This window comes from Rhinatrema bivittatum, chromosome 2, assembly GCF_901001135.1.
Source record: "Rhinatrema bivittatum chromosome 2, aRhiBiv1.1, whole genome shotgun sequence".
Classification (NCBI taxonomy): domain Eukaryota; kingdom Metazoa; phylum Chordata; class Amphibia; order Gymnophiona; family Rhinatrematidae; genus Rhinatrema; species Rhinatrema bivittatum.
Genome location: NC_042616.1, coordinates 464005643 through 464019777, shown reverse-complemented (window position 1 = coordinate 464019777; position 14135 = coordinate 464005643). Strand labels below are relative to the sequence as shown.

General features: G+C 41.8%; 1 protein-coding gene across 1 annotated transcript in view; it reads left to right on the top strand.

Annotated features, from left to right (window-relative positions):
* PIGN (phosphatidylinositol glycan anchor biosynthesis class N) overlaps positions 1–14135 on the top strand; it is a 535187-nt gene that overhangs the window by 286341 nt on the left and 234711 nt on the right. The window contains 1 exon segment of the mRNA XM_029590493.1: positions 8713–8895. Coding sequence (XP_029446353.1) covers positions 8713–8895 — 183 coding nt within the window.

The window sequence follows — 14135 nt, the reverse complement described above, 5'->3', positions numbered from 1 at the left end:
AACTGCAAACCTTTTATTGGTGGCCCACCATGAAAGAGGACAAGTTCGCCTATGTCGCTTCCTGCGCAAACTGCGCTAAACAGAAGACGCCGCCAGGACGTCCATGGGGTCTCCTCCAACCCTTGCCAGTCCCTGAAGAACCGTGGACACATATTGCCACTGACTTTGTGGTAGATTTACCACCGCCATGGAGCTCGCTCAATTGTTCAGCATGCACATCTTCCACCTGCATGGCTTGCCTAAGCACATAGTCTCCGATCGCGGAGTTCAGTTCACAGCTAACTTCTGAAAGGCATTATGCAAGAAGTTCAATATAGCTCTCGACTTCACATCAGCATATCATCCTCAGTCCAACGGCCAAACAGAAAGGATGAACAGGACACTCAAACAGTTCATTCGTGCCTACGTGAACTCCCGACAGAATGATTGGAGCGAACTGTTGCCATGGGCAGAATTTGCCATAAACTCTCATCCAGCAACATCCACTGGATCAACACCATTCGAAGTGGTCTACGGACGACTACCACTTCCACCACTGCCACTTCCGTTATCAGTGTCGTCCCCAGCAGCACAAACTACTGTTACAGATATCCTTCAACTCTGGGCTCAGACTAAAGAGATGCTTATGAAAGCAGGAATACGAGCCAAGAAAGGATACGATGCTCATCATCGCAAGGCTCCAGATTTCAAACCTGGTGACAAGGTCTGGCTTTCAACAAAGCATTTAAGACTCAAACTTCCTTCAGCTCGATTCGCTCCTCGCTTCGTTGGACCATTTCCCATTCTCCGATGACTGGGCAACCTCACCTACAGTCCGATGTTACCAGCTACTCTAAAGATCCACAATGCATTCCACGTCTCACTATTGAAACCAGTTATACTCAGTGAATTTTCCAACAAGATACCCTACTCTACTCCAGTAGATGCAGAAGAGGACATCGAATACAAAGTTGACGCAGTTCTCGATGTAAGAAGACGAGGCAGAGTATGGGAATACTTCCTAACATGGGATGGTTATGGCCCAGAAGACAACTCTTGGACTCCAGTGTCCAATATCTTGGATAAGATGCTACAGGATTTCCATCATCTACATCCGCAAAAACGTAGACCTGGTAGGTCACTGCATGGATGCCCTTTGAAGGGGGGTACTGTTGCATTTTTCGACGGCTTTGCCCCACTTGTTGCACCCCTATCTCAGCTCCTCCCGCTTACCTGGGCAAGATGGCTACCGCAGCGTCGTCAAGCCGACTTCTCTGGCGTCCCCGGAACGGCTATGGTGCAGCCGTACACCATTGCTCCTCCCTGGTACCTGCTAGGGTGCGCACGCAACCCACGTCTAAGTACGCCCAGTGGCGTGAACCCCGAGGACATTCCCTCATCAGATGTCACGTCAATCCGGGTATATCTACTTCTCAAGATTGCTAGCTCATTGAGTTGGCAAAGGCTCGAATAGACTCGAACTGTTCCTGTCTGCGCTATTCTGCTGCTTCTCTGCTGCCTGCAGGAAGCTTTCCTTTTGCCCTTCGGGATTTTCTACTAACTTGGGTGCCCGCTCCTCGGGGGCCCTCTGTTCTATTTTCAGGTGCCATTCAGGGAACAGGTACTCGCTCCTCGAGGGCCTGCTCTCCCTACCTCAGTGCCTGTACCATCGACAACTATCTGGTGGAATTGCATCCATAACAGCTAACACCAAGTGAGTATCTCTCATCTGTCTCATCCACAGTAACTCCTTGCTGCGGAACCTCCTGACATCATCTAGGAGAGAAGGGCTCCCTCTGCCGAGGTCCATGGGACTACAACTCACCACTGCCACCTGGTGGCTACTTCAAGCTGTATAATTAGAGTTCGATTCCAGTGTTTTGTGTACAAGAGTCTAGCCCAGTGCTTTGGCTCCTCATGGGGCTCCTCCCCATGGGCATGGTCATCTCCACAGCACCCAAGGATCCACTAAAACACACATAATAACAAAACAGGGCATGCGGAAAGATCCGAGGAGCAAACGTGAAGAGCAGGCCTAGTCTGCAATGTGGGTGGAGATGCTGCAGTGGATGCCACCCTGCCAACCACTGCCACCATGGAATGCTTCCTGGTATATGATGCCTTCCTGGATGCAACCCCCACCAGTCTTTGCAGCACCATCACTCTGGATGGTGCCTCTCCATGTCCGAGTTCTTCCTATCCTGTTGGAAGCTCCCACTCTTGCTGCACTGTGATGGTTCTGCCTCTTCATGTGCCATCAGCACCTGCACCAATGCCTCATCCAGCAACACTGTCACCACCACAGAAAGTGGCTCCCCCTTTTCTGGGGGCACAGATGGAATCCTCACCCTCTGTTGTGATGGGAATGGTCTCACCTAGTGCAGGAGCTGAAGAGGAGAGGACCACCATTGCTCCCAGGGCATCTCCTCTACAGCTTCACATCCCCTAGATGCAGGAATGCAGCCCTCCACGCCCCTCCAGCAGCTATCAACTCCTGCATGGTTAGCAGTGATCGGATGCTAATGTGGAGAGCATGTGATTGGAATAGGGAAAACCAGCAAAGCTTCCCCCAAGAAAAAGGAGACCAAGAAAACATTAACTGTATATATTTTTCAGCACTTTTGTCATTCCTGTAAATAAATGCACCTTCATCATCTAAAATGTCTTTGTATCAGAGTGTTCCTTTTCTTTATTGCCTGTTATAGCGTCTAACGAAGTGTCCCCTGCAATTCCTCCTGACTTAGGTCTTGTACCTCCTTCTCCTCATCTCATCCAGATGATCTAGTCCCTTTGGAGGAGGCAGGCCTTTGGGTTTGGCAAGGTTATTAAACATCCAGCAGGCAAGAAAGATCTCACAGATAGGGCTTACTTTGTAGACAAAAAGGAAATGGAAATGTGGATCGGGAATCGGAGGGAAGGGGCAGGGCCAGATGTTAACTGTGCAAAGGGCTGGGGTGAACTCTCTCTCTCTTCCAAACACACACATTTTACCACACACATGCGCGAACACACTCCTAATCTCAGTTATCTTCCATCTCCAATCTCCACTAGTTCTTAACCCCCAGCTGTTCTTCAGGCTGGGGATTCAGCACTTTTAAAATGAAAATGTAAGTACTTAAGTTCCCACCCTGGAACACCTCGATATGCGCCTATAGTGTATGCACGTAATTTTATACATGCATTGGTCAGAAAATGTTCTAAAGGGCCACTTTTGCAGGTAGTGTACTGCTTTACCTACAGATTTAGCCCTTTAGAAAACACAACCGATATGTGTTTGTAAAATTACACGCATACACACTGTATTGCATATTTTTACATGCATGGGGAGGGCATTCCAGAGGATGGCATCTGGGCAACCTTATACGCATACTTTGAAACTTACACGCATACCTTTTTATTTTAAAAATTAAACTTGAAAATTAAGCAAAACTCTGTACACCAAATAGCTAATGCAATTGTGTGCAGATAGTTTTGCCAGGATTATTTTCAAAGCAGACTCATGTACTTAAGTCCACTTTGAAATGTCATGTACCTTGTTTGCCTCTTTGCTTATAGGTTATCTGAGATGTTAAAAAAATTATCCCCTAAGAGGATTAGGACCAAGTTATTTGAGAGACAATCTAGCAAATGAATGTCAACTAGAGTTTTAACATCTGGATTTGAATTTAATATTAAATTAATTTCCTTTTCAAACACAAGCACAAGGTGAGTTACATTCAGGTACCATAGGTATTTCTCTGCCCCAGAGGGGTTAATTACTAGCCATGATATTTTATCATGGGGGGGGGTGGGCATTCCCGCAGTATTTTCCCCTCCCAAAGAAAAACTCCTTGAGAAAAAAAAATCACAGGGAAAAGGGAAAAATTCATAATGACGGCGCCCTTTCACATGGGCCTCAATCATCTTAAAGGGCCATAATGGCCCAAAACACTCCCCCCCCCCCCCAACTGTGTAAAATACCCTGGGGATCACATGATGTGCTGAAGTTTAAAGATGTGTTTGGATGATGCTCCTGGGACCTTGACATTAATTCCGCAAATGTCCTGGGCACTCCATCCCCGTAGCGAGCCCGAACGATGTCTAAGGAATTGTATTCAAAATCACTGCCTGCTCTTTGGGGAGAAAAGACAGGTAAGGGGCAAAAACGGAGCTCAAAAACAATGGATGGTAGCAGGGAGCAAGCTGAGGAACCGGCCTCTTGACAAGTTGCCTGTCCTCGCTACGCTGGCAGACGCTTCGAAGCAGTTGCGAGTTGCGTTTTGAGTCTTTCTCAGCAAAATTAACGGCCACTATTTATTGTGAACTCGCACTTGTGGTTGAGAAAGTGGCAAAATTAGTGGCCTTGGTACAATATAACTCGGTGCGAATAGAGGTGGTAGAAACGCGAGAGGAAGATCTGAAGCTCTTTCTGATAGATGTGAAATGCAAGATCGTCCATTTAGAATGATGTCGTACCGAAGCAACAGATAAGATTGATCACCTAGGAAATCGGGACCGGCGCCGCAATATCCACATAGTAGGACTCCCAGAGAGTGAGGAAGGCACTGAACTGCTGGCGTTTTTCGAGAGAACTCCCAGAGACACTTGGACTGTCCAAAAATGGTGGGTGTATAAAGTTGGAACGTGCTCATTGTGCACTGGTGCCAGCCCCTGGCCCAGGAAGGAGGCCATGCATGGTCATCGTGCAGACACACACGTATCTGGACAAAGTACAAATTCTGGACGCAGTGAGAGTAAAAGGACAGATTTTTTATAAAAACAAACTGCTGATGTTTTTTCAAGATTTCTCCATGGTTGTTCAAAAAAAGAGAATTGGGTACCCTATGGAAAAGAAATCTTTGCAATAATGAGGTGTACTTTATGTGCTGATGTACCCCACTCACCTGAAGGTTTTTGTAAACAACAAGCCTAAGATCTTCGACAAGCCTGCAGAGGTACAGTATTACTAGGAGCAAGCTGGAGGGGCCCTGCCAGCATAGAGAAAGAAAATGATAGTCTCTGCTGAGGTCTAATTTGCTGCTTGCAAGACTGTGCATGTGAATTGACTGCCAGTGGCCAGGAGCAGCATGATGTCAAAAGAAATGGGAGTGACAGATATGCATGGATGTAGTTTCCCTATGTACTTTTTTTTTTTTTTTTACTTTTTTAACTTATTGGGGTGGTTTATAGTATTGTTTCTTAGGGTGAAGGGCCGAGGGAGGGTTATGGGCAGCTTAGATGGGTTTATATGTGATGCTGCATCGTGTGCTTAAAATGGAGATTTTGCTCGTGCTTTATGCTGGGGTATTTCAATGGTCAATGCCTTTCAAGCAGCGAGTGTGCGATAGTGGATTGCTCTGATGGATACGGGGGCAGACTGCAGAAAAGTGAAGGGTCACCAAAAAGTCATCACATGAATTTTTGCACAAGCAAGGAGGACATGTGGAGTGTCGGATATGAGAAAGTTGGCCTGCTGACACCTGGTAGTACGGTTTTTCTTTTTTGCAGCCGCAGATATTTTCTTTACTATTTATTTGTTTGTTTTTTTTTTATATAAATGTGGCTCTTTGTTTATGTATGGAGAGGGCCGAACCAGCTGAACTGTCTATATTAGTTCAATTATGCCTCCATGTATATAGTTGATTATTGTTTCACTGTTATGGAGCTATGTGTTTGGGAGAGGGGTAGGATGGAATGAGTGGCTGAAAATAGGTGGAGCGTAAAAAGGGTGAACTGAGGGTGAGGGAAGATACAGGGAGAGATGCTAGTTAGAGTCTGATTGAGGTGTTGGATAGGAAGGGAGAAGAGGGGAGGGTGTGATTTGGGTGGTAAGTGGAGGAGTGGGATGGTACAGTGGAGAGGGTATGTTTGGCTAAGAGTGGCTGTGATCTGGCCCTGATGGTATTTGCTCCAGATAGTTACACTGCTATTAGGGGGAGAGGTGGGGAGGGATGGTAGGACTGGGGGTTGTGGAAGGGCTAGACAGATGAAGGAGAGAAGATGTGTACAAGGTCCAACTTTTTTTAACCCTTGGGGGATTGATGTTGAGGAGAGGGGTGGGGGGTGTTTAAGGTTTGTGGGGTTACTGTTAAAAAAAAAATAAATAAATAAAAAAGACAGACACTGTGTTTCTTGTATATACATTTTCCAGGGATCGCCCCATCTCAAAAGAGATATATAGCTGAACTGGAAAAGGCGCAGAGAAGGGTGCCCAAAATGATAAAGGCAATGGAATGGCTCCCCTATGAGGAAAAGCTAAAAAGCTTAGGGCTATTCAGCTTGGAGAAGGGGCGGATTGAGCAGGGATATGATAGAAGTCTATAAATTCATGAGTGGTATAGAACCGATAAATACAGATTGGTTGCTTACTCTTTCAAAAAATGCAAAGACCAAGGGATATTCCATGAAGTTACTAAATAGCACATTTAAACAAATTGAAAATAATGTCTTTTATACAATGCACAATTAAGCGCTATACTTTATTGTCGGAGGATATAGTAGTTTGCATAGGTGGGATTAAAAAAGATTTGGGCAAGGTCCTTGAGGAATCGTCCATAAACCATTATGAATCAGATAGACTTGAAGTAAAACACTGATTAACCCTAAGGGTTAGCAGCATGGGATCTGTCTACTATTTGGAATCCTGCCAGGTACCTGTAACCTAGATTAGCTACTGTTAGAACGAGGATACTGGGCGTGAAAGACCCTAGGTCTGACCCAGAATGGCAATTCTTATGTTCATATCCACAAACAACGGAGCAAGAAACGCACACCAAATATAATATCAAACCCCAAAGGAGTGCAAGAAATTTATAGGTCCAGATATATAATTTCAATTCAAGCAAAAATTTATTTTGAATAATCTCAATGCGGCAACTCCATTGCTCACAAGTCAAGCTGAATAAGTTCTCTTTCAGGGTCCCCCAACACGGACCCCGTGTTTCGCCCGAAGGCTGCGTCGGGAGGGACAAGGCAATTTTTAAGAAACTAAAACAAAGAAACAAGCAAAATTAATTTAATAACAACTATAGATCAAAATCGGGTACTGGGTATACACAATAACGCCGGGATCACGTACCTTTAAACACACAGAGGAATTCTTACAGCTGGCACAGCAAGGAGAGCAGGGAAGTCAGACAAAACACAACATTTAAAGGCTTCTGTTTTGGCGCGAATTATTGAACCAATCAGAGTGCAAGAATATTATCCAATCAGAGGATAAACAATACAGTAACACAAACCAAATGAAACATTTCAAATAAAATATTGCTACTCAATTTCGTTGTTAAGACCTTTAGGATGGAGACAATCTAATCTGAAAATCCACTTTTGTTCTTTGCGGATGAGCATTTCAGAAAAATTCCCTCCCCGGTATGGTGGAAGTAACAAGTCAATTACCAAAAACTTAAGGTCATGTTCAGAATGCCCTGCCGACTGCCAATGTGAAACTAGTGGAGCTGATTCGCGACCAGTACGGATGTTAGACCGGTGTTCTACAATTCGGGTACAAACTTGTCTAGTTGTTTTATCCACGTATAGTTTGGGACGGGGCAAAGAAACACGTAGATTACTCCCCGTGAGTGGCAAGTAGTAGAACATTTTAAAACAAATTTTTTATGAGTTATGGGATGTTCAAAATTAGTAGTCGAAATGACATGAGAACACACTGAACATTGTCCACATGGTTGATGACCAGTAATATTGACCGCTCCTGAGGATGAACCAATTTGAAAATGAGAGTGAACCAGCATGTTCCTTAAGTTCTTCCCGCGACAAAAAGAAAAACGTAAAGGGCAATCAAAACTTTCATAGAGGGATAACATGGACCAATAGCGTTTCAAAATAGATGTGATGTTATGCACATGTATAGAGAAGGGTAAAATGCAGTTAATAGAAGTATCCGCTGCCTTAGTTTGAGGGAGAAAAAGCAAATCTCGACTGACATATAAGGCACGCTTGAAAGCTCTGCGGAGGACCCGGCGAGGGTACCCTCTCTCTTTAAACCTAAGCAGCATCTGCTTAGCTTGTGTAACAAAATCCTCCCTAGAGGAACAGAGGCGTCACGGCCTTAACAATTGTCCGGCAGGGATATTCATTTTTAGAGAGGTGGGGTGGTGACTATTGAATCTCATCAACCATGTGGACAATGTTCAGTGTGTTCTCATGTCATTTTGACTACTAATTTTGAATATCCCATAACTCATAAAAAATTTGTTTTAAAATTTTCTACTACTTGCCACTCACAGGGAGTAATCTACGTGTTTCTTTGCCCCTGTCCCAAACTATACGTGGATAAAACAACTAGACAAGTTCGTACCCGAATTGTAGAACACCGGTCTAATATCCGTACTGGTCGCGAATCAGCTCCACTAGTTTCACATTGGCAGTCGGCAGGGCATTCTGAACATGACCTTAAGTTTTTGGTAATTGACTTGTTACTTCCACCATCCCGGGGAGGGAATTTTTCTGAAATGCTCATCCGCAAAGAACAAAAGTGGATTTTCAGATTAGATTGTCGCCATCCTAAAGGTCTTAACAACGAAACTGAGTGGCAATATTTTATTTGAAATGTTTCATTTGGTTTGTGTTGCTGTATTGTTTATCCTCTCTCTGATTGGCTAATAACACCTTTCATACTGTCAGTATACTGTGTTCATTTGAAAGAATAAAGTTGTCAAAAATTAGTTGCTCGTCTTTGATGTTCCATTCAGTTGTATTCAGTATTGTAAAATACTTTTTCTCTTCTTTCCATAGATAATTCTTTGCAAAAAGCTGATAACCCTTGCTTTAGAAGGACTGTCCTACTACCATACCTATGACAGAATTTTCTTGGGTTTTAGCGTTGTCTTGGGATTCCTGGGCTGGACATCTTATGTCATTCTAATGATTATTAAAACAAATACCAATCTGACCAGAGCCATCCAAAATAATGATCGGGTAAGTTTAAAAAAAAAAAAAAACCAACACACTGGAACTCTGATTTTCCAGCATTGCTTCACATAGATACAGAGAGGATTGAATGTACGATAAATCTTTTTAGCAGTTGAGAATGTGAATCTTAATAAGGAGGATGGCATTTCTGAAAGTGTTTGTGCTGTACAGTTTGCGTGCATTGCCTTTAATATAAACTTTCTATTCTGATTGATTTGTAAGTCTTTGTTTTATGAATATAAAACCCAGGTGTTTTCAATTATTTCTGATTACTCTTTTATCACAATAACATAGTTTGTGCATAGTGCATTAGCTATGGAGCTGTTTGCTGTTCTGGTATTGTGATATCGTGCTGGATAATTTCATTTATAATATCCCTGTTTGATACACACACACTATGTAAATCCATGTGAACGTACTATAAGGTTCTCTGTCTTGGGCATTCATTGAAGTACCAATTTTCAGTTAATGCAGAAGACAGCAAATATAATGCTCATAAAAATGGCCTATATAGAGTCTCTGAAACCTGGGCTCTGTGAACATCATTTTCTGCCTCAAGAGTAAAATTTTAGGATTTAGTAATGTATAAAGTTTTGAATAGCATAGGAACAGATTATAGGTGAGACTTGTTTCTTTACTTACTCTCTCTGCAAGTTTGGTGTGGCTGAAAGGATGCTTGCAGATTATATTTTGTTTTAAACTGGTGAAGGTAAGTACAGATCCTTCTCCAAGATCTGACTCGTATTTATTTTTATTTATTTCCAGTTATTTATATACCACCCCTTTAAACATAGTAGATTTATGGTTTACAATAAACCAGAGCCCATATCTTATATGAATATTTGTGTTTTTATTATTGTACTTTATTTCAAGTGCTTTATAATGGAATTGAAAAAGTAATAGCCATTCTTCCAAATTAAGTTAAAAATAATTGTTAAACAATGTTCTGAATTCAGTATTTATTACATGAATTTGTGGAGATCTTCAAAAAATTTAAGGGCAAATTATCTTTCTTTTACTCCCTCAGAGTCTGTCCCTATCATTCTGTTTTTCCCCTCCAAGCCCATCAACCATCACTATTTCTCCCACCCCATCTGTCCTCACCGCTCTTTGTGTCACCTTTCAAGGCTGTATGACCACTCTAAACCACCCCCCTCCCAGTGCTTGAAAAAGCATAATATAAATATATCCCCACCACTTTCTCCTCCCCATCCTGTCCGCACCGCACATTCTCTTCCCTCTAGTTATACATTCTCCTGACATGAGGTGAGGCCTCGTGCCTCAACCGCCTCGCTTCCTCCATGGCTCGGCAGTAGGACCTGCCTCTCTTGATGTTCCAGCAGAATGTCTGACATTTTGGGAAATGTGTACCTGCATGTAGCCAGATGCCACACAAATGCATGTATTTTCCAGAATGACAGACCCCGGGTGGTATTACATAGGATTATTGCTTTTTAATATCGTTTTTCATTGAACAGCTTTTTCATATACAACTGTTTCTCACAATAAACGGTTTTGTAATTTATAGATCACACATGCATTGTATTTTGCTGTGTGACAAAACATTTGCATCAATACTATAGATGTTGTGTTCAAGCATTCCTCTAGATAGGATTTTAAAGTTGAATGCTAATTAGTATATAGTTTAGTTTATTATATTTGATATATCGCTTATAAAGAAAAACCCAAGCTGTTTACAATCAATTCCATATACATAATTGTATGTCATACACAACCTACTGCAAGATGACCATTTTTTTATAGCAGTCCAGAAGCCAAACTATGATTTCTTAAAATTTTCAACTTCTAGCAGATAAGAGACAGATTTGAAGGGGGAAGGAAGGGTGGACAGAAGCCTGAAAGTGGCAGGAACAGAAGAACCTGAGAAGACGGGTAGAACCTGATTGGGGGAGATATTTTATTTTTGTGATTTAATAACCAGCAGGTGGGTTCTGGGCAGCCAATTGGCCATCACACCCTTGCTGTATGATCTTTATCATGTTAAAAGATTTTCTTCATATTCATGTGTAGTAAGGCGAATGAATACTTTTGTGCGTTGAATACTTGTCTTTGGTGTAATTTGTAAGACAGTTGCCTTGCATCAGTTCAGTTATCTCTGCTTGGTATAACTCAAATTATTCCACACCAGATGTTACAGTGTCATCCTCATTTGTAAAGATTTAATTTGTTGTTCTAAAAGGGAACTTTGTTTTAACTCGCTGGATCAGTCATGTATCTCCAGATGAATGCTGTTTATTCTGTGTGAAAAAAATTGCCAGAAAAATAAACCCTAGTAATGAAATTTGACAATTGCATATTGGAAGCTTCAAGCAACAGGACTTAATTTTGTCTTCTTGGAAGCCAGATACAGCAGTTCTACCATTACGTGTAAGCTGGCTTTATCACCTCTCTGGTAGTTCTGAAAGAGAGAGTTCAGAATATTTTGAAAACCCACTGAAGTCTTGCCATTCCTAGAATGTTTGAATTGAATTTCTTTTTGTGCTTGGCACTTGCAGCATTCTCCTAATATGCATGAAAATCTTGAGTAAGTGACCTGGAATGTAATAAATACAGGACTCAGTGTTCAGATAAGATAACCATATAAATTGACAGAGTTAATAATCTTTACATGGATATTGAGCCACTCTTACCCAGCTAGTTTTATAGTTGCGTATCTGACTAAATCTACCCAGTCAAAATGTAAGCAAGAGGATTTAGGCCTGACATTTGCACGGAATATCGTCCTAACTGACCAAGGAGCTGATTTACTAAGCATTTTTCACATAGACACAGAATGGGGAAAAGCCTTAGTAAATCAGGCCCTAAATTTGAAAGCCTACCCCAGGAATGACCTGGATCTAGCTCCGTTTTTACATGGCTAAACTTATTCAGTTTAGGTTTTTAACCACACAGATGCAGCCGGTTAAAGAGGCAAAAATTTTTAATGGGTATAATTACCCAACTGAAACTCAATTTAACCAAATTAGTCTTTTGAATATTGAGCCCTGTGTATTACATATAAGTGCATTTTCATGAGCCTGACTGTACTGGCAAGAGAATTTGCTTATTCAAATAAATTTTCACAAACCTCAACAAACACATCTTGTTTTCAAATGGGGAGACTTTTATTTTTAATGTTAATGATGCAAGGTGAATTCATACAGACATAACCTCAAGATTTTGTCGTTATCACTAGGGCTTTTCAAGATTTTTTTTTTTTTTGGCAATCTGTGGAGCCTGATAGGGGCTTCCCTGCTGCCACCAGCAAAAACTTTACTGCTGTTTCCAATTTTCAGCCTCTTGATATTGTTTTTGTAGAAATTGTGGGTTTAAGATTTTCATCCCATTATCAACTACTATAAATGGGCCTGTTACTTATGAAATGAGTTTGGAAGGTTCCCTCAACAAGTCAACCATGAACACCAGTTGTTTGGCCCCATAATATAGAAATAGTGACATATAGATCACACTCAAAAAGTTTTATAATTATTATAATAATGATGATTTATGTCTTGAGTGCTCAGCTGTTTTGGTAAACTGAGGCCTTCACTCCGATATGAAAGTTGCAGTGTCCTGAACACTCCCTGTATTTAATGTTGTTTTTGCTAAGGAAAAGATTGTTCCACACTTCCAGTTAACTGCTTTGAATTTACTGTAAGCTTGGTGTGAGCATGTCATAGTGTTCTTTAAAACAAGTGGTTAAAAACATGAAATAGAAAGTGATGCAAACATAAGGAAAGGGAAATTTTGGGAGACTGATTAATCCAATGAATTGGCAAAGATGTGTGGAGCTTTTCATGGTTAATTCTCCAGATGGATTAGCTCTGCACATACTGTGACAGGAGTGAATCTCGCTTATAAACCCAGTACATGCTGGGTATGATCTCAGACTATCAAATTTATGTCAATGCTCCTCTTAATACTTATATTCTGCAAAACAGAACTTCCTTCTGGAGTTCATAGGATGTAATCCATACAAGCAACATACCAAGATGCACTCAAACGTTGCACCTAGTACAGTTGGGACTATCTTTCTGCAGTGTATTTTTGGGCTCTAAATACATTCTTTATGCTTAAGGATCGTCTTTCCATACCTTGTACAGAATAATACTTGGTACTATTACTTCCATTAGCAGTGCCATTCTTGTGTTTTTCTCTTCTACCAGACTGTCTGGTTTGTTTGCATCAAAGTTTGTATCAGTTAGAATAATCCACTTCAGCACAACTTCTTTATTCTCTACCATTCTATCAGAGATCCCAGTATTTTCCTCGTAATTTAATGCTATAGTATATTCACACTTTCTAGTAGATGATCCAATCCACCTTATTTTTCCCCTATGTACATAGGCCTTCTGACATCAGCATATCACATCCAATGATGAGTTGTGTAACTGTTTCTCCTAGGACAAGCAGGATGGTAGTCCTCACATGTGGGTGACATCATCCGATGGAGCCCGGCATGGAAAACTTTTGTCAAAGTTTCTAGAAGCTTTGACCAGCAGACTGAGCATGCCTAGCCTGCTACTATCCATGTGTCCATGCGAGGTCCGTCTTCATAGAAACATAGAAACATAGAAACATAGAAATGACGGCAGAAGAAGACCAAATGGCCCATCTAGTCTGCCCAGCAAGCTTCACACATATTTTCTCTCATACTTATCTGTTTCTCTTAGCTCTTGGTTCTATTTCCCTTCCATCCCCACCTTTAATGTAGAGAGCAGTGATGGAGCTGCATCCAAGTGAAATATCTAGCTTGATTAGTTTGGGGTAGTAGCCGCCGCAATAAGCAAGCTGCACCCATGCTTATTTGTTTTACCCAGACTATGTTATTAGCCCTTATTGGTTGTTTTTCTTCTCCCCTGCCATTGAAGCAGGGAGCTATGCTGGATATGCGTGACGTATAAGTCTTCTCCCATGCCGTTGAAGCAGAGAGCCATGCTGGATGTGCATCGAAAGTGAAGTATCAGGCCCATTTGGTTTGGGGTAGTAACCGCCGTAACAAGCCAGCTACTCCCCGCTTTGTGAGTGCGAACCCTCTTTTCTTCTCCCCTGCCGTTGAATCAGAGAACTATGCTGTATATGCATTGAAAGTGAAGTATCAGGCTATTTGATTGGGGTAGTAACCGCCGTAACAAGCCAGCTACTCCCCTCTTTGTGAGTGTGAATCCTTTTTTCCACATTTCCTCTTGCTGTTGAAGCTTAGAGCGATGTTGGAGTCACGCCTGTGTATGTTTATTTAATAAGGG